Below are 26,479 nucleotides of genomic sequence, written 5' to 3' on the forward strand. Positions count from 1 at the left end.
AGCTCAAAACAATACAACAACCACACAACTCAACCTACCACAACAACTGCCACTCACAGACACCGAATGGCACGACAAACCTCTTTAACTTCACCACAACCAGACAAACACACGCAAAACAACTTTACAACAAAATCAACCAAATAACACAGCATCAACTGACCATCAACAGATAAGACTGCTGCCCAAACCAATTCTATGACTTCAATGAATATCTTACTTCTTAAGACTTCCGTAACACACTACTGCCACTGATATCCACAACAGAGCGCCAAAACAGACACATGCTTACAACCGCCATTCAACCAATCCCATTTATTCCTCCACCAATTTCTCTCTCTCTTTCAAACAACCCTCGGAGACGTTGTCAAATATAAACTACCATTATTACTCCTCCATACCGCTGTGAATGTTTCTTCACAGATGAAAATACATAAATAATATTACATAGATACATCAAAAGAAAGGGTGTAAAATGCTCTACATTTTAGTTCCTGGAAGAAAAAAAGAGGACATATGGATACACAGATTTTTAAATTGGCATTTGCCCGACTGTCGTCATTACAATTACTTCCCCCCAAGACAATGATTACGTAAAAGCGTTGGATGACTAACGGAATCTTGCAGGGAGCTGAAGGAGTCCTCGGGTTCGTGATTCCCTCAGTTGAGAGGCGTCTTGCGTATCCTCGTCGTCTCAAGGGCCAGAAAAGCAGGATGCTGCCCCTGTTAGTGGGCCTGGGGGTTAAACTGCTTTCCTTGGGCAGCCTTGACAACGTTTAGGGGCACTGTCAGGAACCAGCGGCGTCGGGGTTTTGCGAGGGCCTTCAGCGGGGTCATCTTCGTCAGGGATGATGGCGGGGCTTGAGACGGTCTATTGAGATCCAGCCTCGCGGCCGCCGAATGACACGAGGAAAGCCTTCTCCTCCCGACGGACAACTCGTTGCGGGCCGCGGTAGGACATCGTCAAGGGCAGGCAGGCGGCATCATCCCTCACGAAGATGAACCTGCAGGAGTCCAGGGCTTGCGGGCGGAACTGCTTCCTCCTGTCAACCTGTCTCTCGGGAGGGAACAAACTTCTGGGCGGCTGCACACAACCTAGCCAGGGGAATATCAGGATTGTCGCTGTTGGAGGGCAAAAATTCACCTGGCACTGCCATGGTCTCCCCATACACCTTCTCTGCTGGGGAAGGGTTGCCGTTGGCTCTTGGGGTGGTGCAGAGACAAGGAGGACCCAGGGAAGCTGTGCCTTCCAATCAGAGCCCTGACAGTGTGCCATTAAGGAAGCCTTGAGAGGGAGTGGTGGACCCTTTCCACCATGCCGTTGGCTGTGGGGTTGTAGGGCATCATGGTGTGGTGCTTGGTCCCCATCTGTCGTGACGTTGTCGGGCACTCCGAAGCGGCTGATACAGCTGGTAAGGATCGCTTCAGCACAGGCGTCTGCGGTGGCTTCTGATATCGGGGTGGCCTTGGGCCACCTGGTACACAGATCGATCGCTGTCAGGAAGTACAGTGGACCCCCCCTATTCGCGTTCTCCAGATTCGCGGATTTCTCTGAGGAACGTTTCCCGCATTATTCGCGGAAAATTCGCGCATTCGCGGTATTTTTCTATGATAAATATCCACAAATTCTTGGATTTTTTGATGAATTTCATCATAAAATGCACTTTTTGTGATAAAACTATTAAAAAAACCAAGTATGAACATTTTTAGTGGGTTTTTCTTGAGTTTTAACTAACAAAATAGGCTGTTTTTAGCATTTTCATAGGGGTTCCAAACATTGGCGGGTTCTAACTATTAACGGGGGGTCTGGTACGCATCCCCCGCGAATACGGGGGGACCACTGTATCTGGCACCGTCGGATGGAGGAAGAGGCCCAACGACGTCCATGTCGATGTGTCAGAATCTTCACCTGGGCTGGGGAAAAGAGCCTATCCCCGATTCTGGCCCATCCCCGATTCTGGCCCACTCTCTCTCTCTGTCTCTCTTTGTATTTTCCGACGAAAATAACCACTAATTATAGTGTATTTTGATGTTTATTTTCATGACTAAATACATTTCATAAAATATAAAATAAATCAGACTGCGATCATGAAGCCAACAAATACGTATGTATTTTTTAGAATTCTTCTTCTGTTTTAATATTACATTATGTATATGTTTCATTATAGCTGTCAGTAACTCGGTATCTCCATAAAAATAATTATTCTCTCTCTCTCTCTCTCCTACAAAGATGTATGTTTTTTGTGTATGATAAATAAATGAGTTACTATTTTCAAATATTAATATAATTTATACAGCAATAATATCAATTCATTAAAGAAAATACCATAGTGAATTAGTAAGATTTTAGCTTATAATTTAAAAAATTATGGAAGAATGAAGGAAATCCCAGTCTTCTTCAAGTAACTTCCAGTAACCTTTCCTCGAGATCCAGGTACTAAAACTGTCAGATATATCAAGTTCTGTGACAGCCAGGAGGGGGAAGAGCTGCAGTGTTGCAATCACGTGGTCCTGAAATTCCCCCCCCCCTCTCTCTCTCTCTCTCTCTCATTTACTGAGACTCGAGATTTTTTATGTACTTGTACTATTTGTTTTTAATACTTTCAAATAATAATAATAATAATAATAACAACTGTAATTACAAAATTCATATGTGATAGTATTTTAAAGAAATACAATACGTACTAATCTATCCATGTCACTTTTAATTAAGGTTAACTCACTCTCTCTCTCTCTCTCTCGCTCTTTTGCCACACAAGATAATAATGTGTCATAGTGGTAACTCCCTCCCTCTTTTGCTGGAAGCGTTATAAGTACTTTTTGAGAGAACAGAGAGAAAATACCATAGTGAATAGTAAGATTTTAGCTTATAATTTAAAAATTATGGAAGAATGAAGGAAATCCCAGTCTTCTTCAAGTAACTTCCAGTAACCTTTCCTCGAGATCCAGGTACTAAAACTGTCAGATATATCAAGTTCTGTGACAGCCAGGAGGGGGAAGAGCTGCAGTGTTGCAATCACGTGGTCCTGAAATTTCCCCCCCCCCCCTCCCCTCTCTCTCTCTCTCTCATTTACTGAGACTCGAGATTTTTTATGTACTTGTACTATTTGTTTTTAATACTTTCAAATAATAATAATAATAATAATAATAATAATAATAATAATAATAATAATAACTGTAATTACAAAATTCATATGTGATAGTATTTTAAAGAAATACAATACATACTAATCTACCATGTCACTTTTAATTAAGGTTAACTCACTCTCTCTCTCTCTCTCTCTCTCGCTCTTTTGCCACACAAGATAATAATGTGTCATAGTGGTAACTCCCTCCCTCTCTTTTGCTGGAAGCGTTATAAGTACTTTTTGAGAGAACAGAGAGAGATAAACACTCTCTCTCTCTCTCTCTTACTGAGATGAAAGAATTTTTATGGTACTAGTATGTAAAATGTTTATTGATAATTTCAGTTATTTAATAATAATAATAATAATAATAATAATAAAACTTTAATTACAAAATTCATAATGGTCGTATTTTAAAGAGATGAAAATGACCTTTCCATTTCACTTGTAAGGATAATTCCTCTTTCTTCCTGAGATGAGAGAATTTTTATGTTAGATGCATATGTTTAGTATATTTTCAAATAATAATGATAATAATAATAATAGAAGTAGTAATAATACGATAACTAATTTCAAAAGAAAATTCTTCCCTTTGTCTTTTTCTGTATCAATTTTCCTAACTCAACTCGAGTGACACTCGGAGCTTAACAATGCCATACAATGGTCAACGAATTTAATGGTTTATGTAATCTCTCTCTCTCTCTCTCTTACTGAGATGAGATCATTTTCATGGACATGTATGTTAATGAGTTTATCATTAATATTTTCAATAATAATACTTATTAACTGTAAGTACAAAATCATATATCTGAGTATTTTAAATACAATAATCATTTCCATTTCTCTCTTTTAAATACTGTAAGGTCAACCTCTCTCTCTCTCTCTCTCTCTCTCTCTCCACAAGCTACTTGTCATACATTTGGTGTTTCTATTTCTTCCTTTTATCTCTCTCGCTATAAGCAAAAGAATTGATAGACAAACATAATTGCACAGTCCTCTCTTTCTCTCTTCTCTGGAGAAATATATGTATTTATGGGAGGGGGAAAAAGTTGCCTACAGACGTTCATTTCAATCTATTGAAACCTAAGGAGTTATTTCTCTCTCTCTCTCTCTCTCTCTCTCTCTCGTATTTTAATGAAAATATACAGTAATTTGTGAATACACAGTGTTGCACATGAAAAAAGTAAATTAGTGATAATTTTAGATATACGGCCCTAAGAAAAATTGCAAATTAGTAGTGAAAATTTTCCCTGTGGACATGTTTTCAAGAACGTCGTTCCGGCTTACGACGATTTTCGGGTTACGACGCGTCTTAAGAACGGAACCCCCGTCGTAACCCGGGGACCGCCTGTATTCGTAAATAATGATCATGTGATATATAATGATACAGTTTTTCACCTCAACTCATTCATTAAGATACATATGCTACAGAAAATACTAATGTACTCTGATAATTGCATAGGATAAAGATTAACATGATAAAAATCATATTTTAACTGATAAAAATTCATATATATATAGTAAGTGATAAAATTATTAATTTTTATGCTGATTCATTGACCCATATACTAACTGCAGTTATTGGTAAGATAAAAGGTAACACAGATTGATTATAGGCTACCTGATCATATTTATGCATATATATATATATATATATATATATATATATATATATATATATATATATATATATATATATATATATGGATGGCATTCATAATTATGATCAATATATGTGCACTTAATACAACTGATTAACATAAATGACTAATCTAACTGATTAATCTAGGTGCACTTAAATAGATTCCTAGTGTGTACACGCACAAATATATTTCGATTCATTGATTAACTTCTATATTCTTCAAATAAAGCATGCTTAGATATATGATTGTGATACTGATTCTTTACTGATACTTTTATATGATGAGTACATGACCTAGGATACCATTACGACTAAAAAACCACACATTTACCTAGCGTTCCGAACAGCTTTTCGTCCATTACACAGTTCCAGACAACCACCTATAGCCAAATGAAATGGCCAATTCCAAATGGTTAAAAACAAGGGGAATTGCCTGGGCAGGGTCCGACGTTCTATTTTGGGCCCATACATTGTCCTCTGCATCCTATGCCATACGAATACGTTCGCGATGAATAAAATCATCCCCAGCACGAGTCCTGCGCCAGCAAACGTAGAGTTGAATATCCTTCTGGTCGTAATTGTCGGAAGTTTGTCCCTTTTGTAGTCTATTCCCACAGCCGCCGGAGCATTCCACAATAAAAACGAGAGGCATTATAACAATGAGAGAACCTATCCAGGCCTATGATGACTGTAAAAATATCCATATTAACAGATATCAATACGAATCCCAAAGAAAATTCTATATTACTGGTAGTAGTTTACTAGACAAAGAAGTGTGAAATGGAGCTATTTGTAAGATTGCCAGGCAACATAAGAGTCAAAGAGAAAATTAATCATGATTCCGTAATTCTCTACGCTTACTGAAATTAAGCTGTGATAAAATCAGATCCTATGTGCCCCTAACAAAAGGTTCATATTCAATTTTCTCGCGCGCATCCTCTGAGGTTAATTTCTAGGCAGGAGATGCTACGAAAGAACACACTATATAACTAATTTCTATATAACTGGGTTTTTCAAGAAAATGTGACATTTTTCCATGAATGTGATATACTTGAATTGTAATAGGCTATTTTTGCAAGTAAATTTTTCATACCCACGACCTGATACTTCTAAATGTCCGTTTACCAATGTCATAAGCTGATTTATTGACTCTAATTGTCTATGAGATACAGAAAAAATTATTTCCTTTTGATGTTATAGAAATTCTGTTTGCTTATTTTGTTCATTAATTTTAAAACGATTGCAATTCCTTAACTAAAGTTGCATTGCACACACAGATAGACAATTGTACCTAACGACCTGCCTTGCCCATGAGAAGTTCGTGCTAAGCATTCCTCTCCAGTTGGCTTGTTTTTTTGCAAACACGAAAAAACTCACACTACAGATGAAGCCTGTGCAAGCAGATTATTGAGATTAAAAGGAACAATGATGATTCACCAAACACCTTCAGGACTGATGACCTCATCACCTGGTAAGAGATTGCTCTCAGCTAGCGTAAGAGTTATGTAACTTGCTGTAAAAGATACAACTTTAGTACTTTCAAATGATATTTTTTTTTTTAATACTCCACCCACATGAGAAGAATGTCTGAAAAAACAGTACCAAAATTGAACAATATAATATTAGTTTCATGTTGGAAATCTGCAAGATTGTAAAATATATGTAATTACTTATGTTAAATTAGATATTCCTTATTCAAACTAATGAAAAAGGTTTCCTTCAAAATCTATATATATTATTTACCCTGTAAGATCCATATAGGATCATTCACATAGATATACATTTTCACTTCGATCTAGACTTCCTGACTTTTAAAATCTCTTTTATTTTTATTTTTTTTTTCATTGACTACGAATATAAACCACCGGGACAGACAATATGCTAGTAGGTTTTGATATAGCTTATTTGTCGTTACTAAAGAGTTAAGTTAGAGTTCAAATCTTTATGCATATGTATTTGGATATTTTATAAACACTTGCTGCATATGGTTACGTTTTGCTTATTGGTTTTATCGTGATTCCTTTTTTATTATAATTTGTAACCCTTCCAACTTCTTATGGAGTGTATTATATTGACTCCACTTGTATCCATACTTTTTACTTATTTATTTATATAATTTTTTTTTATATATACATTTGATAAATTAATGGTTGGCCAGAATATGTGGAAAAGTGTTCTAGTGGCGTACCGTACAAGGCTACTTGCGGTATCATTTCTATAGATACAAGATATGAATGATAAAGGTATTTAAAACCGCGAAAACCGCTATAATACAGTTCAGATCCAATATCACGAGTGTAACTCGTAAGAAACGACACTTTCTTATTTATCCGTTCTACTAAACTGATTGACTCTGGGTGACAAAATATATTATTGGTTTTTTTTAATGGAAAGGAATTCACACAACGAGTTAAGGAGATTATTATTGATTTACACCACCCGAGTCAGAGATTATCATGTGTTGAATTCCATGTTTACTGATTAAGCACTCATAAATATTCCTAGCGCACTCAATTGTGGTGTTTGTTTTTTAGTGCTATTAATTCTATATAACGTGTCAAGGGAACTATTAACACTAAGAAGTGTTTATTTCCTCTGTCAGACTCGTACTCTTGTCTTAGTGTTTATTTCCTCTGTCAGACTCGTAACTCTGTTAATAATTCTATGTGTATTCTTTCAAGGATTGATTTGGCACGGGATAGGCCCTTAAACTGACAGGTGTCTTATTGTGTCCCTCGTTTTCATGACACGTGTTACAATTAGTTATGTGCTTTTTATATCTGTAAGCATTGTAGGCCAGTAAACTAGTGATTTGGCTTTCTGTGACATAACAGAGGACCCTGGATGACCATGTAATGGATTGGAATGCAACCAGTTTAGGACGATTGGTATACAGTGGTCCCCCAGTATTCGTGTTCTCCGGATTCGCGGATTTTTCTTTGGAACCTATCTAGAAATTATTCGCGGACGGACTCGCCCATTCGCGGAATTTTCCGACGAAAATAATCACTAATTAGTGTATTTTGATGTTTATTCTCATGACTAAATACATTTTTATGATACAAAAATGATTTACTAATTTTCAAATATTAATTTTGATTAATACTGTAAGTTTAAATGATATCACATAACAAAAATAATAATTCTCTCTCTCTCTCTACTACAAAGATGTGTTTTTTTTGTATGATAAATAAATGATTTACTATTTTCAAATATTAATATTAATCTATACAGCAATAATATCAATTCATTAAAGAAAATACTATAGTGAAATCGTAAGATTTTAGCTTATAAATTTAAAAAATTATGGAAGAATGAAGAAAAATCTCAGTATTCTTTCTGTAACTCCAGGTACTAAAACTGTCATATGTATCGGTTAAGTGGGACAGGAGGGGGAAGGAGCTGTTGTGCTGTTGCCATCAAGTGCTCATGAAATTCCTCTCTCTCTCTCTCTCTCTCTCTCTCTCTCTCTCTCGAGATTTTTTTATAGTACTTGTACTAAATGTTTTTAATACTTTCAAATAATAATAATAATAATAATAATAATAATAATAATAATAATAATAATAATAATAACTGTAATTGCAAAATTCATATTATTTGTGAATAGTATTTTAAAGAAATAAAATACTAATCTTTCATGATTCAACTTTTAATTAATGGCTAACTCTTCCTCTCTCTTTTGCCACACAAAATAATAATGTGTCATAGTGGTAACTCCCTCCCTCTCTTTCGCTGGGAGTGTTAAAAAAAAGTATTTTTTGAGAGAAGAGAGATCAAAAACACTCTCTCTCTCTCTCTCTCTCTCTCTCTCTCTCTCTCTCCTCTCTCTCTCTCTCTCTCTCTCTTTTACCGAGATGAAAGAATTTTTATGGTACTAGTATGTAAAATGTTTATTGATAATTTCAGTTATTTAATAATAATATAATAATAATAATAATAATAATAATAATAGTAATAATGATAATAATAATAATAAAACTGTAATTACAAAATTCATAATGGTAGTATTTTTAAAGAGATGAAAATTACCTTTCCATTTCACTTGTAAGGATAACTCCTCTTTCTTACTGAGATGAGAGAAGTTTTTATGGTAAATGCACGTGTTTATTTTATTTTCAAATAATAATAATGTTAATAATAGAAATAGTAATAATACGATAACTAATTTTAAATGAAAATTCTTCCCTTCCCGTCTTTTTCTGTATCATTTCCCTACCTCATAACTCCAGTGACGCTCGGAGCTGGGAAAGTAACAATGCCATACAATGGTCAACGAATTTAATGGTTTTATGTAATCTCTCTCTCTCTCTTACTGAGATGAGATCATTTTCATGGACATGTATGTAATAAGTTTATCATTAATATTTTCCAATAATAATACTATTAACTGTAAGTACAAAATTCATATCTGAGTATTTTAAATACAATAATCATTCCATTTCTCTCTTTTAAATACTGTAAGGACAACTCTCTCTCTCTCTCTCTCTCTCTCTCTCCACAAGATAATTGTCATACATTTGGTGTTTCTATTTCTTCCTTTTATCTCTCTTGCTCTCAGCAAAAGAATTGATAGACAGACAAACATAATTGCACAGTCCTCTCTTTCTCTCTTCTCTGGAGAAATATATGTATTTATGGGAGGGGAAAAAAGTTGCCTACAGACGTTCATTTCAATCTATTGAAACAGTAAGGAGTTATTCTCTCTCTCTCTCTCTCTCTCTCTCTCTCTCTCTCTCTCTCTCTCTCTCTCTCTCTCTCTCTCTGCTATTGGCTGTTTATATATTTCTAATGGTAAAATGTTTAAGATGACTTTAAAATGATATTAATAATACCAATTCAATGGTATATTTGATGTAGGATAATACTTTAAGTAGACATTTGGTATTTGTGATTTCACATACAATTGCTTCCATTGTAAAAAGAAAATGGATGTCTCAACTAGTAACAGTATGAAAGAAAACGTGCATGACTGAATACTTATGGGGGGACTGAATTATTTTCACATAAGTAACTAAGTCAGGCAGTACGTACATAGTATGTATTTATGTATAACCATAAAATGTAAGATTTACTTTAAAACAGTATTAATAATATTTCAAAGATTAATATGAACCATAATAGGATATTTTATGTATATTTGATGAAGGATGGTCTTTTTAGGGATACTTTGGTGTTTGCATGTTCAGGATAGGAGTTTATGAGCACTTTTAGAGGGGGGTTCCAAACATTCGCGGATTCTAACTATTCGCTGGGGGGTCTGGTACGCATCCCCCGCGAATACGGGGGGACTGCTGTAGAGAGATTATTACTACTACCTGGTCGTTAGTCACCTGCTGTGTTATTCGGGTTTTCCTCGTCATGGACCTACGTATAATATTACATTTGATCACATAATTCTGACACACATACTTTAAATATACTTTTGCTTTAGGGTTTCCGTTCGAAGTGTTTATTGTTTTGCTTAGCTGCTGACCCTTGTTTCTGTTCGAAGTGTTTATTGTTTTGCTTATTGCTGTTGACCCTTGTTTTGTTCAGTTTGTAACAGTTCGACGCTCCAACCCAGGTATTCAATGTTCACAATCTCTTGGGTTAATGAATTTTCTTGTTTAGATACGGTTTTAACAATAGGCACAGATGTTTCTATATCTTTTAGTCCAACTAATGGTTCTTTGCAGTATGGTGCGGGATTGCGGGATAATGCGTCAGCTATGATATTTGCTTTCCCAGGTAGATATCTTAACTTGGCTCCAAAGACCTGAATGATCATATGCCAACGAGTTCCTTTGGGACTGTGATTAAAGCCTTTGAAAAACTCGGTAAGGGACTTATGGTCAGTAAAGACTTTAACAGGATGGCCGTATTATGAACTTAAAATGTACTAGTGAGTTAACGATACCTAGCCCTTCCTTGCCTATTACTGCATATTTACTTTCAGAGGGCTTTAGTTTATGTGAATAAAAAGCTATAGGAAGAACTGTTTATCATATTGCTGAAGTAGTACCCTTCTTATCCCTTGGTCTAAGGTATCTGTTGCAATAAAAAAAAAATTCCTCATTTAAATCAGGGATTTTTAAGATAGGTGAGCTGCATAATTCCAATTTTAAGATATCGAACGCCTGTTGATGCTTTTCGGACCATAATAAATCTACGCCCTTCTTCGTAAGATCTGTTAAATGAGTTGCTATGATTGAAGAATTACATATTTACTTACGATTGTAATACCCACTACAGAGCAAAAGTGCTGTATCCCCCTTACGTTAATAGGTACCGGAAAGTTATGAATAGCTGACACCTTACCATGGACTACTTTAAGACCTTGACTAGACACATAAAACCTATATAAACATGTTCGGTTTTTAAAACTCACATTTGGATATTTTACTCTGAGATTATTTGTCTTAGTCTCTGTACTTCTAAGGTATTAGAAAAGATTACAAGATCAACCATATAGGCATGTAGGGTATCCCCTAAAAGTCTCCAAACACTATATTGTAATTGGGGTGCAACGTAAGCCGGAGGCATACGTAAAAATTGATAATGTCCCCTGAGTGTGCTGAAGGCGGTGTATGAGGTACAATCACTTAGGTAATGGTATCTGGTGAAAGCCTTTAAGTAAGTCCAAGCTGGTGAAAAATTTATTCTGACCTAACAAGGATAAGATATCATCGGTACATGGCAATGGAAGACGATCGGGAATCGTTTCCTCTTTTAAGCGACAGAAATCTACGCAAATACGCCAAGTCCGATCTGTTTTGGCATAACGTTTAAGGGAAAATTATATGGGCTATTTGATTTCCTAATGACTCCTATTACTAACATTTTTTCAACTTCAACATTTATCTCTATTTTGAAATTTCATTGGGAGTCTATACGAAGGTACGTATATAGCTTTATGTTTGTCCTTAGACCGTATTTTGTGTTCAATGACATCCGTTTTCCCCCAGAGATCACTCGCTAGTGGAGAAACATCCTGGTATTCAGATAAAAGATAAAAAAAAATTCCGATAAATCACCACTGCTTGAATGACTTTACGGATATTACTTTCAATAAAGTATAAGAGAGATTCATCTACGACTGGTCGGGCGTGATTAAAAATTAGCAACAATAAAAAATGCGATATTTATATGTATAGGTTTTGTGGAGTCAACCGTGTACAGTGTTCCCCCGTATTCGCGGGGGATGTGTACCAGACACCCCCGTGAATAGTTAAAACCCGCGAATAGTTCAAACCACCACTAAAAATGCTTTATAACTGCCTATCTTGAAAGTTCAGATACCAAATATATACCTTTCATAACATCCTACTTCAAATATACCTAAAATTACTAACCTATTACTGCATTAATCTTTATGGTTATATTATTAATATCATTTCAAAGTCATCTTAAACATTTTACCATTAAAAATATATACCTACAGCAAATAAGCAAATAACAGAGAGAGAGAGAGGAGAGCGAGAGACCAATGAATGGCAACATCATATATCTGACCATCAAGAGTGAAATTATGAATTATTTCTTAGAGAGAATAATAATGGAGAGAGAGAGAGAGAAGAGAGAGAGAGAGAGAGAGAGAGAGAGAGAGAGAGAGAGAGAGAGAGAGAGAATAACTCCTAGACTCCGACTCCTTCCTCCCCTCCACCAATTCATATATCAAACTCATTTACTCCCCCGCCCACCTTCCTCCAAGTGGATAAAAAGACTGGGAATCGGCATTTTTATTTAATCTTATTAATATCTGAAAATTAGTTATAAGGTAAATAATTTATTTACACTACAAAACAAATAAATATACGTAAGAGTAAGAGAGAGAGAGAGAGAGAGAGAGAGAGAGAGAGAGAGAGAGAGAGAGAGAGAGAGAGGGGGGGGGTATCCTTATTTAAAAGAGTGAAGTGGATAGATTATTGTACTTCTTTAAAATACTATCACATATGAATTTTGATATAGTATATTACTATTATTATTATTATGCAAAATATTAATAAACATACACATGAACCATAGAAATTCTCATCTCGGTAAAAAAGAGAGACCTTACCTTACAGACCTTACATCTTGTTCGGGTTGCCCCAGGTCCCTCAGTGTGAGGCACCTCAATGTCTACCAGAGAGTTGCTAGTACATCTTCCGGTATATTTTGCATCTTCCAATCTTGGATGGTCTGGGATGCAGTTTAGATATTTGTCGAGCTTATTCTTAAACACATCTACGCTCACTCCTGATATATTCCTCAGATGAGCTGGCAACGCATTGAATAGACGCTGCATTATCGATGCTGGTGCGTAGTGGATTAATGTCCTGTGTGCTTTCCTTATTTTTCCTGGTATAGTTTTCGGGCACTATTAATCTACCTCTGCTTGCTCTTTCTGATATTTTTAGTTCCATGATATTTTCTGCTATTCTTCTATCTGTTCCATGCCTGAATTATCATGTAGCGTTCTCTTCTCCTTTCTAGACTATATAATTTTAAGAATTGTAGTCTTTCCCAGTAGTCTAGGTCCTTAACTTCTTCTATTCTAGCTGTAAAGGACCTTTGTACACTCTCTATTTGTGCAATATCCTTTTGATAGTGTGGGTACCATATCATATTGCAATATTCAAGTGGACTACGAACATATGTTTTATAAAGCATAATCATGTGTTCAGCTTTTCTTGTTTTGAAGTGCCGTAACAACATTCCCATTTTTGCTTTACATTTTGCCAACAGAGTTGCTATTTGATCATTGCATAACATGTTCCTATTCATCATCACACCAAGGTCTTTAACTGCTTCCTTATTTGTGATGGGTCTCATATTAAGGTCCTTATATGCATATAGCTTTCTTTCTCTGTCTCCATAATTTATTGATTCAAATTTATCAGAGTTAAATACCATCCTATTTACTGCCCAATCATATACTTTGTTAAGGTCTCTTGTAGAGCGTTCCTATCTTCATCACAAGTAATTTCTCTACTTATTCTTGTGTCATCTGCGAAACTACTCACTACCGAATCCTTAACATTATTGTCTATGTCTTCAATCATAATAACAAACAGTATTGCAGCTAACACCGTACCTTGCGGCACACCGGATATTACCTTGGCTTCATCCGATTCTCGTCGTTTGCAATAACTATCTGTTTTCTGTTGTGTAAAAAATTCTTTTTAACCATCTTCCTACTTTATCCACGATATTGTGTTTCTAATTTTCTTGCTAATATATTATGGTCTACTTTATCAAAAGCTTTTGCAAAGTCTAAATAAAACCACATCTGTTTCATTTCCGCTTTTCATATTTTTGAATATGTTTTCACGGTGGACTAACAGTTGGGTTTGTGTACTTTTCCGGGTACGAAACCATGTTGTCATTTATTAAACAAATTATTTTTTATTAAATGTTTCATAATATTTTTCTTCATACCCTTTCATACATCTTTCATAATATGTGATGTTAGACTCACAGGCCTATAATTACTTGCCTCTAGTCTTGATCCACTTTTGAAAGTAGGGGTAATATATGCTAATTTGTGCTCATCATATATCTTGCCTGTATCTACACTTTGTCTTAATAATATTGCAAGTGGCTTTGCGATAGAATGGAACTACTTTCTTTAACAAAATAGCAGGAATTCCATCAGGCCCTGCAGCAGCTCCATTTTAATTTCATTAATAGCCTGCACAATATCAGCTTCATTAATATCTATGTCAGCTAAATATTCACTATTTTCATCCCTTACTCTATATATCATTATCTTCATTATCTATTCTAGGGGTGAATTTCTCTTATATCGTTCTGCCAGTATGTTGCAAATTTCCTTTTTTTCATTCGTTAATCTCCCTTCAATTCTCAGAGGGCCTATTTCTATTCTTCTTTTATTCATCTTCTTCGCATATGAGTATAATAGTTTGGGTTTTGCTTGATATTTAATAGGGTTTTTTCTTCCAAGTCCCGTTTTTCATTTTCTTTGATTGTATAATCTTTTGTTCTGCATTTTCTATCTTACTTTTTAGTTCTATAACTTTCCATGCATTTTTTTCTTTTGCAAGACCTTTTTCCACTTTCTGATTTTCTGGAACAAGATCCTTCTGTCTCTGGTATGCATGAATGATGTTTACTTTTCTTCGTTCGGTATATATTTTTTCCACTATTATCTCCAATTATTTTATATAATATCTCCGTATTTACCCTTATGTCATCACTTACGAAAATGTTATCCCAATCTTTGTTTAATTCTTCATAATTTCTGACCATTTTATATTTTTACTGTAGAAGTTGATTTTCCATATCCTTCCCACTTTTTCATTTCTTGCTTATCTCTATTTTCACTTGCTTTGGAATGAACTGTTAATTCTATGACATTATGGTCTGAAATACTCGCATATAAACTATTATTTCTTTAACATAATTCATCTCGTTCACAAATACTAGGTCTAAAGTATTTTCTTTCTTGTTGGCAGGTGATTTATTTGTTGAATGTTGTATTCTAGTAGCATATCTAATAGCTTTTCAAATTGCCTCTATCTTCTGCACTACTATTACTCTCTTTTTTATATGTATAAGTACAACCACAATCTCCTATTCGTTCTTTCCATTCTACGAAAGGAAAGTTGAAGTCACCAGATAGGAGAATAGTCCAGTCCTTGTGATTTCTACATATATCATCCAATTTTTCAATATTAAGTCAAACTCTTTAGTATTAGGAGGTCTATATATACTATGTTCATCAATTTTTTTCAGATTCAAATTCTACCGCTATTAGTTCACATTCTGAGTTACTATATTCTCATATATTTCCTTGTTTTTTGTCTTTCCCATATATTGCGGTTCCCCCTTGATTCCTATTTTTTCTATATGATCTATAAGTTTGGAACCATTTTATTTGATCATCATTCCCAGTCTCTTGGGAATACCAGGTTTCACTTATATTATTATTATCTATTTTCTTTTCATTGTGGGTTAGTTCTTCTAAGTACTCTATTTTTCTTTTTGAGTTACTCGTAAACTAAACCTGCGCATTCATCACTATGATGGTTTGCGTGTTTTCTCCTTCATTTAATACTGGTAGTAATAAGGATTTTCCCATGTCTCTTTCCTGTTCTGGTATGTTGTTCTTTTTTCATTTCCAGAAATTCTGACTTATTAAAAAAAATCAACTTTTCCATAATATTTGATCTTCCTTCATCATAATTATTAATTTTGTGTCTGAATCTGCAATTTTCTCCGTTTCTGCAATATCCTCTTGCATAATAAATACAGTTATTATCTCTTGAGTAGAATTTCGGAGCTGATGCGTTGAAATTTTTTTGCTGACACCTCTGCATATCTCATTGGTGGTTTGCTTTTCTCTTTACCTGATATTCTTGATTTCTCTCTTTATTTGTTTCTTTCTTATTTGGATTTTATTACTTGGTTGGTTATTTATTTGATTATGATTCATGGCTACAGGGTGCATATATTTGCATTTTTTGTCGAACTTACATCCTTTTCCTTCTTTTAGGTTTTTACATATTTTTGGATGCAGATCTCTGCAATCATCCCCAATACCATCTAAGTATGCACATTTACCATATATTTCATAGTTTTGACATATTTTTAGGATGTTTGTAGTAACATCTTTCTCCAAATCTGCAATTCCCTCTTTTCAAAAGGTTGCAGATTTTGTCTTCTTGTCCTTTTTTCCTCTTTCCCGTCATTGTATAGATTCTGGGTAGAGCCTCTTCGGGATTTGCTTTTCTGTTGTCATATCGTAATTTATTTCTTCGTAGGTATGCTGCTTTATTGCCTCATATGTAGTATCAATGAGTATCTCTGCATCCATACTTTTATCTTGTTCTTTGTTTTCCTTATTTTTTTCTGTCATTTCATTTTTGTTTATTTTTTTCTCTTCCGTTTTCCTCTTCTTCTTTTTCTTCTTCTTCCTCTTCCTCTTCTTCTTCATCCTCAACTATTTGTACATTCAATCTTGATAATAAACATTGTCTATCCATGAGAGATATGACGAGAGAGAGAGAGAGAGAGAGAGAGATGAGAGAGATGAGAGAGAGAGAGAGAGAGAGTTTACATTATCCTGAGATATGGCAACACAGTTGTTGGACCCCAGCCAACTCGGCTTGCTACTGGAGTTCAAAGAGAAAGATGCGGGGGGGTAAAGTGCATTTTTCTTTCATTCTACGTAATTCTTTTTATTTTATAAAAACTAAAATCTGCTATTCAACTTTAGTATTTTCTTTAATGAATTTATATTATTGCTGTTTACATAATATTGATATTGAAAATTAGTAAATATCATAACCAAAAAAACAATACATCTCTTGTAAGAGAGAGAGAGAAATGGAAAGATTATCGTAGTATTGTAAAATACTTACACATGATTTTTGTAATTACAGTAATTATTATTATTATTTTGTTCTAAAGGGTCCACAATAATACAGTGTAAAAAGTCCGTGTATAATTTTGAAGACTACAGAAAGCTTTATACACGGACTTTTTACACTTTGTATTATTGTGGACCCTTTAGAACATTATATATACTCTCGTGATAGAGAGTTTTTCCCTACTATTATTATTATTATTATATTATTATTATTATTATATTATTATTATTATTATTATATATGAAAATATTAATAAAAAAACATATACATCGTTGTACATAAAAACTCTCATCTTAGTAGTAAGAGAGAGAGAGAGAGAGAGAGGGAGAGAGAGTAGAGAGAGAGAGAGAGAGAGAGAGAGAGAGAGGAGGGAGACGAGAGAGAGAGAGAGAGAGAGAGACCTGGAGTTCGAAAGAAAGATGCGTGAAGACTGGGATTTCCTTCATTCTTACATAATTTTTCAAATTTATAAACTAAAATCTTACTAATTCACTGTAGTATTTTCTTTATTGAAGTGATTGCTCTTTACATTAATATTAATATTTGAAAATTAGTAAATCATTTATCATACAAAAAGCATATATCTCTGTAAGAGAGAGAGAGAGAGAGAGAGAGAATTATTAGTTATTATGTGATATCATTTAATCTTACTAATACAGTATTGATCAATATTAATACTTTAAAATTAGTAAATCATTTTTGTATCATAAAAATGTATTTATGCATGAAAATAACATCAAAATACACTAATTAGTGAATTATTTATCGTCGGAAAATCCCGCGAATAGGCGAATTCACCGCAAATAATGGTTAGATATGGTCCAGAGAAAAATCCGCGAATCAGTGAGTCCGCGAATCCGGAGAACACGAATACGGGGGGCCACTGTATAGGGCTTTGTTCGCGGATATCGTTATATTTCAGTGTCGGGAAGGATTAAAATTTCAGATCCCAGCAGTCTTTTTACACGCTCTAAGACATTCAAGGGTGCATGCGTCTCGAGATTTTGCATGCAAACTGCGACTGTGGCTGTGGGAGAATTCTGTTAGGTCGCTTGAACAATGTTACGATTTATGAGACAAATGATTGGTTCTTCTATATAAGTTATTTGATTAACTGTCTCTTTTTGTTCAAAACGGATTTTAATATGTTAGAAGGTTTATAGAATTTTCCTATGATAAACACGCCTTATTTGGCAGGAGGTAAGATAATGTTTTGTATACCCATAAATGGATATCTTACAATTACACTAGATATAGATCAATGTTTTTTATAACTATAGAGGTATCTGTAAGCGCTCGCTTATCCGGACTTCTCAATAGGGAAGTTCGAACAACAGACGGTGAGTCCGTAAATACAGGATATTACGTGGACTAAAGGAATAAAAACAAGATATTCTAATTTTATACGGCGCGTACAGTCGGGCTTAATCCACCACTACTTATAATAACTTATTGTATTAAAATTACGAGGACCTTCTCTGATTACTTGATGTGGTCGTGTGATTCATAGGAAAATTCCTTTTTAATTCAAAAAGGTATTGGCATGAATGATCCAACATCGCTCTCCCTGCTCTGCTAGAGTCGCTTATTGTGTGGAATGTGCTTTGCTTTGAACACTCGGCAGATTTGACTGACCCTGACAGTTTGACTAGATGACACAGTAACCAAGTTTGCTTAAACCCGATTTGTTTGATTCTGATTTTTAGGGCTACTGTTTACCTATTTCTTTTTATAGGAAATAGGTTGCCTTGTATAAGGCGCCCTGTGAGGTTATGCTAGACTTGCGATAATCTTACGCTAAGTCGGTTGGTTCTGACTTCCATACTCATTGGAGTGTCTTGGGGTTTGATGATAACTTACGAAGTCAGTATCTTCTCTGGTTAGGACGACGGAAATGTGTTAAACTCATGATGATAGGTTCTATGTAGAAAACACTGAGTACAAAAAATGCATCTATTCTTCTGAGATTATAAGATGAAATTGTACAAGTCTGCCAATGATGATGACTGATTGGATTCTACATTATGAAGCTCAAATAAAAATGGACAGGTCTTCTAATGACAATGGCTTAATTGCTTCTCTTTATTATCATCGGCAACGTATTGTGTGTTTTTAGCATTATGTTGCTGTTAGTTACATATAAAGCAACGAACGTAAGAATGACTTGAACTATAAAGAATTGAGCGATTACTATTAAAACAAGTCATCAATTGCGTTATTATTAACTATATGTACTTGCTGTACTTTCATTCTTTGCTAGAATTTGAAATAGTGAGGGATCCAGGTCAGCGCATTTAGACACGTTTTGTAAATTTGTTTATATGAATGTTGAGTATGTTAGCCTAATGAAAGTTTTTATAGACATGTTATTCCTTGCCCTCTAGCAGTATTTTTTAAAGTTAAGCTGAGTCACTGAGGTTCGATTTTTTACATATAACTAAAAAAACTCAAGGCTAAAACTGCGATCGGGACCTTGAAAAGGAGCCTTTATTGTCCTGACCCGAAATAGTGTTACCTCTAATTTATCTAGATTTGTACGGGTGTTCCTCTTGTTTTTGTGTGTTTTCTTATCACTACGGTGCCTAACTACCCTATCCATGCATCTGTATAAATACAGACGTCCACTGCGTATACGCATATTCAATGTTTAATATGATTTGTTACGTACAGAATTAATAATCACCCAAAATGATAAAATTAACACAGTATATGATTATGATATTTCAGGAGAACTTCTGGAAACAGAAACTCAAAGATAAAAACTCGCAGTAGCGAAATCCCAATGATGTAGATAATTTCTGTAAAAAAGTAAGATTAAGAATGTCTCGTAACTTCAGCCACAGGAATAACGAAAATTTGACCTGCAAAGAAAACACTCAGTTACTCCAAATGAATAAAAAGATTGTACTTAGCTTGATTTTGTGGGAAGTCACGGTGTTCCAATAACGACACGCGGCCTTGGCCCTCCTTCTCTGTTTAGCGGATGACCTGGTTTGGCTTGAGTTTCCCCCGTGCGCGTTGTTTGGAGGATTCGTGTCCTTTGAAGATCCGCTGCTGAAGACGCGTTCGGTTTGTTTCTTGAAGAGCCGGAAACACTCATTAACGATGATGTTTTCTTGGATGATTCTAATGAGAGACATCTCGAAGCTTGCGTTGCCTTAGGAAGCAGACATGTCAGGTTTGTTTCTTGAAGATATGCACTGCTGAAGTCGCTCACTAAACGATGATACTAAGTTGCTTGAAGAATCTCTTGCTTTCGTCGTCGTTGACTTCTGATATGATACATTATTCATTATTCTGGTTATTCTTCGGAAGACGTTGAAGAGTTCTTGTAGGCTTCCACCAATTTAAGGGCTGTTGCCTTGTATAATAAGGCGCCCTGTGAGGTTATGTTAGCCTAGCGATAATCTTGCGCTAAGTCGGTTGGTTCTGACTTCCATACTCATTGGAGTGTCTTGGGGTTTGATGATAACTTACGAAGTCAGTATCTTCTCTGGTTAGGACGACGGAGATGTGTTAAACTCATGATGATAGGTACTAGTAGAAAACACTGAGTACAAAAAATACATCTATTCTTCTGAGATTATAAGATGAAATTGTACAAGTCTGCCAATGATGATGACTGATTGGATTTCTAACATATGAAGCTCAGATAAAAATGGACAGGTCTTCTAATGACGATGGCTTGATCGCTTCTCCTCTACAATATGGTTTACAATTCATAAAGGAAGCAGACAGTAGCTAGAACATACGAACATACACACAGATGACATGGATTACGAACAAATGAATGACCACAGGTGACGGCACTAGACACTGACTGATTATACACGTCATCTTAGCCTACTTATCGTATCTGGTCTGATCACATTCCTGAAAGCAATCTGGTTGACCTCTTGGGTCACTAGTTTTAATTAATAATAGTTTTAGTTTTTTATACAGGCGGTCCCCGGGTTACGACGGGGGTTCCGTTCTTAAGACGCGTCGTAACCCGAAAATCGTCGTAAGCCGGAACGACGTTCTTGAAAACATGTCCACAGGGAAAATTTCACTACTAATTTGCAATTTTTCTTAGGGCCGTATCTCTAAAATTATCACTAACTTACTTTTTTCATGTGCAACACTGTGTATTCACAAATTACTGTATACTTTCATTAAAATACAAGAGAGAGAGAGAGAGAGAGAGAGAGAGAGAGAGAGAGAGAGAGAGAGAAATAACTCCTTAGGTTTCAATAGATTGAAATGAACGTCTGTAGGCAACTTTTTCCCCCTCCCAGAAATACATATATTTCTCCAGAGAAGAGAGAAAGAGAGGACTGTGCAATTATGTTTGTCTGTCTATCAATTCTTTTGCTGAGAGCGAGAGATAAAAGGAAGAAATAGAAACACCAAATGTATGACAAGAAGCTTGTGGAGAGAGAGAGAGAGAGAGAGAGAGAGAGAGAGAGGAGACCGAAGAGCAAGAGAGAGAGAGAGAGAGAAGAGAGAGATTGAGGAGGAGGAGAGAGATGGCCTTACAGTATTTAAAAGAGAGAAATGGAATGATTATTGTATTAAAATACTCAGATATGAATTTTGTACTTACAGTTAATAAGTATTATTATTGGAAAATATTAATGATAAACTTATTACTACATGTCATGAAAATGATCTCATCTCAGTATGAGAGAGAGAGAGAGAGACGAGAGAGAGAGAGAGAGAGAGAGAGAGAGAGAGAGAGAGAGAGAGAGATTACATAAAACCATTAAATTCGTTGACCATTGTATGGCATTGTTAATCTCCGAGTGTCACTGAGTTGAGTTAGGGAAATTGATACAGAAAAAGACAAAGGGAAGAATTTTCTTTTGAAATTAGTTATCGTATTATTACTACTTCTATTATTATTATTATTTGAAAATATAATAAACACGTGCATCTACCATAAAAATTCTCTCTTCTCAGTAAGAAAAGAGGAATTATCCTTACAAGTGAAATGGAAACGGTCATTTTCATCTCTTTAAAACTACGACCATTATGAATTTTGTAATAAAGTTTTATTATTATTATTATTAAATAACTGAAATTATCAATAAACATTTTACATACTAGTACCATAAAAATTCTTCATCTCGGTAAAAGAGAGAGAGAGAGAGAGAGAGAGAGACGAGAGAGAGAAGAGAGAGAGAAGGAGCGAGAGAGAGAGAGATGAGAGAGAGAGAGAGTTAACCTAATTAAAAGTGACATGGATAGATTAGTATGTTATTGTATTTCTTTAAATACTATCACATATGAATTTTGTAATTACAGTTATTATTATTATTTGAAAGTATTAAAAACAAATAGTACAAGTACATAAAAAATCTCGAGTCAGTAAATGAGAGAGAGAGAGAGAGAGAGAGAGAGAGAGGAGAGAGGAGCCGATGAGAGATGAGAGAGAGAGAGAGAGAGAGGAATTTCAGGACCACGTGATTGCAACTCTGCAGCTTCTCCCCCTCCTGGCTGTCACAGAACTTGATATATGTGACAGTTTTAGTATCTGGATCTCGAGGAAAGGTTACTGGAAGTTACTTGAAGAAGACTGGGATTTCCTTCATTCTTCCATAATTTTTTTAATTATAAGCTCAAATTTCTTACTAATTCACTATGGTATTTTCTTTAATGAATTGATATTATTGCTGTATAAATTAAATATTATATTTGAAAATAGTAAATCCATTTATTTATCATACAAAAAAAACATACATCTTTGTAGTAGAGAGAGAGAGAGAGAGAGAGAGAGAGGAGACCGAGAGAGAGAGAGAGAGAGAGAGAGAGAGAGAGAGAGAGAGAGAGAATTATTATTTTTATGGAGATACCGAGTTACTGACAGCTATAATGAAACATATACATCGTATAATTAAACCAAGAAGAAGGTTCAAAAAATACATAACGTAATGTTAAAAAATAGGCTTCATGATCGCAGTCTGATTTATTTTATATTTTATGAAATGTATTTAAAGTCATGAAAAATAAATATCAAAATACACTAATTAGTGATTATTTTCGTCAGAAAATACAGAAAGAGAGAGAGAGAGAGAGAGAGAGAGAAAACTGTGCTAAACTATAAAGGATTCTTATCATTAGTCTGCGTTTTTTAAAAGCGTCGTAAACTCGGAGCGTCGGAAGCGTCAGCGTCGTAACCTCGGAACAAGCGTCGTAACCCAGGGCGGATTTTTCAATGAATATTTAAGAACTTCGGAACGTCGTAAGCCGGACCCGTCGTAACCCGGGGACCGCCTGTATATATGGAATAACATTCCATATTTTTATTATGTAACACTTACACATACACTATTCGGGCCAGGACCAACTATACAGGAATTCTTTGTAATTGGTTGGTCTTTCTTATGGAGTCCTGTGGGGCCATGATAGTGTAACTCTTTGAGAATGAACAGAAGCTACACTACCAAAAAATGGAATATAAGTGATCTGAAAATTTTGTAAAATTAGAAATGGACTGGTGTCCATTAAGCTATTTCATATCAAGAGTCATAGGCTACACTGAATTTCCAATTAACAAAACTCATTATATTAAATAATATCAATATTGTCAATACCCCTTTATCCAATCCAACGCCTAAAACACAACTTTTACATGCAAATATTTACTTTTGAAAGGTTCCTCACCTCATCATGGCTATCTCATTTTTCAAAACTGAAAGGTTTTCATTCAAATGGACTTCAGTTTCTTGAGCAGTTTTCATCTTTTGGGCTAAGTTCTCAATTTCATCATTCTTTTCCTGTAAAAACAAGATCAGGCCATGGCAAAATAAAATATCTCATGAATCAAATATACACATACGCAAAAAAAAAAAAAAAATAGTTGAGAGAGAGAGAGAGAGAGAGAGAGAGAGAGAGAGAGAGAGAGAGAGAGAGAGAGAGAGAGAGAGAGAGAGAGAGAGAGAGGTTTCCTAAAAGTCTTAAACTAAGGCCTAACAGATGATGAATCACCCAACTGTAATAGAAACTAGCAAGCCATTAGCAGAGGGTACCAAAAGATCTTTTTCATCACAAATGAAACTTTTCTACATAGCATTACCACAACTAAGATTCAAAATGAGAGTAAAGCTAGACTGAAACATTTTAGAAAGCTAAAGGATTACAAAGCAGATTTTTTTTATTGTGTTATGTACTCAATAAAGATACTGTAACTATCAACGGCTGAGTTTTGTACTGTCACTTAAAAATCACTAGGACATTCTGAGTAAAGAAAATGTAAAGCAAAATCATCAATATAGCAACAATTTATACAACGTCCACTGACCAAATAAAATCAATAATAACTTATAATACAGTATTAAAGGTTTGCAATCTCTTATTCAAAGTTCTAAAAATATGCTTTTTTCAAGGTTAGAGCTCCAGTTATGAGGTTGGTTTGATACATCAACAGCTGTATTGCTGAGTCAACCAGAGCCACTCTGGTATGATATGGCAAGGCTTGTCTGGTAAGCCACCAAAATGTGTGCATGAGTCTGAATTATGTGGGATCATTTCATGGATGATGTAATTGTAGACATTACACATGGTTGTTTCTGAGTGAGCACAGTGTGAGTTTGTGTGTACTAGATGATGTAATTGCTGAAAAGAATACACCATATATGCAAACTTTATTTTCATATATATAATGCAAATTTTCTTTAGTAGAACTTGATGTGAAGCAGAGCAGTGAAACAGTGATAGTCAGGTTCTGATTACAGTAAAACTCTAAGGAATGTGTGTATATTCGGGTCTTTTTGTTTTAGTATTGTCTTTTTTTTTTAATATTCACACTTACTGCTCAACTATTATATGTCAGTGATACACCTGCCTATGATGCATCAAAATATCTTAATCGTCCTCATTAGGGTTAGAGAGAAAGCCATAAGCTGCAGGGGGTCAAATGAATTTTTGACAGTTCCAAGCTTAGCTATCTATGGTCCTTAAGTTATAGGTAGCACACTGTTTGGCTAAAGGTCACAAGGTCACAAGGCAAAAAAAAAGTGAGAGTACCTAAAGATTATTCTTCAAAAGGTACTGCAGTTAGGGGAAATAAACCCAAAATATAATCATAAGCAAAACAACATACAGTGGACCCCTGTACTTGTGGGGGATGCATACCAGACTCTGGCACCACAAATACTTAGACCCCACTCTAAACACACTTATAACTGCCTATCTTGAAAGTTCAAATAAAAAATGTATACATTAAATAGCATCCTATACCAAATATACCTTCAATTATTACCCCTATTATACTGCATTAATCTTTGAAATTATATTATTAGTATAATTTCAAAGCCATCTTAAACATTAGTATCCTTAAAAATAAAATACATATTTCTAACCCTTCCAGCCAAAAACAGAGTCTATCTCTAATCTCTTAGAAATGTTAAATCTATTTCTCTTTACTAGCATCTTTAAAACACTATGAACACACACACATACGAAATCCTTTGACAGCCAAGTCAGCAACACTGACCATTCAACCCTTGCTGTCATGTTTCTTGACATTTCTTGACAGGCTCACCCTCCTTCCCTCTTTCCAAGTCTCTCAGCAAATGATGAGGGATGATACCTATTCCTTTAAATTTTACATAATTTGTTAACCCTCTTACGCCGGAGCGGTAAATAAAAAAAATGACTCCCGTATGCCGGAGAGGTTTGAGAGTGAGTGCGGAAGCGGAAAAAATATTTTTTTCAAAAAATCACAGCGCGCTTAGTTTTCAAGATTAAGAGTTCATTTTTGGCTCCTTTTTTTGTCATTGCTTGAAGTTTAGTATGCAACCATCAGAAATGAAAAAATTATCATTATCATATATAATGCGATATATGATAGCGCAAAAACGAAATGTCATATATAATTGTGTTCAAATCGCGCTGTGCGCAAAACGGTTAGAGGTAACAAAATGAGGCGATCACTGTTATTCCGGGGTATGGCCCTTCGGTTGAAGGCGTTGAAGTACCCTGTCAACGCCAGGAAAATTATCACGGGACATAACGCCAGGCACATTAGGCATACATAAAAAACAATTCCTCCTCCAATATTGCCTGACGTCGGAAGCAGGTGTCATACCAAAATAAATGTGCAGCCTAAAAAAAATGCGCCATGTCAATGAGGTTGCAACACCGCCAGTAATACGACAAGGTCGTCCTCAGCTCCTACCGGCAGTACCGAGCGTAGTCCACCGTCTCGTGTACCAGATATTCCAGCAATTCCCGCGTCAGGAAAAGCTGGATGAACCCCAAAACAGTCAGGGGTACTGGTACGGTGAGCCCCGGGGTTGCCGTGAAGGGGTGCATGTTAGGAGGGGTGGGGTCCTCCGTCCACCCCTCGTCACTCTCCGACGACCGACCTTCAC

The 26,479-nt window shown here is 35.3% G+C and overlaps 1 protein-coding gene across 2 annotated transcripts in view; it reads right to left on the reverse strand.

The window, feature by feature from the left end:
• LOC135220847 (centriolin-like) overlaps window positions 1-26,479 on the reverse strand; it is a 601,514-nt gene that overhangs the window by 116,453 nt on the left and 458,582 nt on the right. For both annotated transcript variants that reach the window (XM_064258407.1, XM_064258408.1), the window contains exon 12: window positions 23,769-23,881. In XM_064258407.1, the coding sequence (XP_064114477.1) occupies window positions 23,769-23,881 (113 nt within the window). The remainder of the gene's footprint in view (window positions 1-23,768; window positions 23,882-26,479) is intronic.

This window comes from Macrobrachium nipponense, chromosome 2 (assembly GCF_015104395.2).
Source record: "Macrobrachium nipponense isolate FS-2020 chromosome 2, ASM1510439v2, whole genome shotgun sequence".
Classification (NCBI taxonomy): domain Eukaryota; kingdom Metazoa; phylum Arthropoda; class Malacostraca; order Decapoda; family Palaemonidae; genus Macrobrachium; species Macrobrachium nipponense.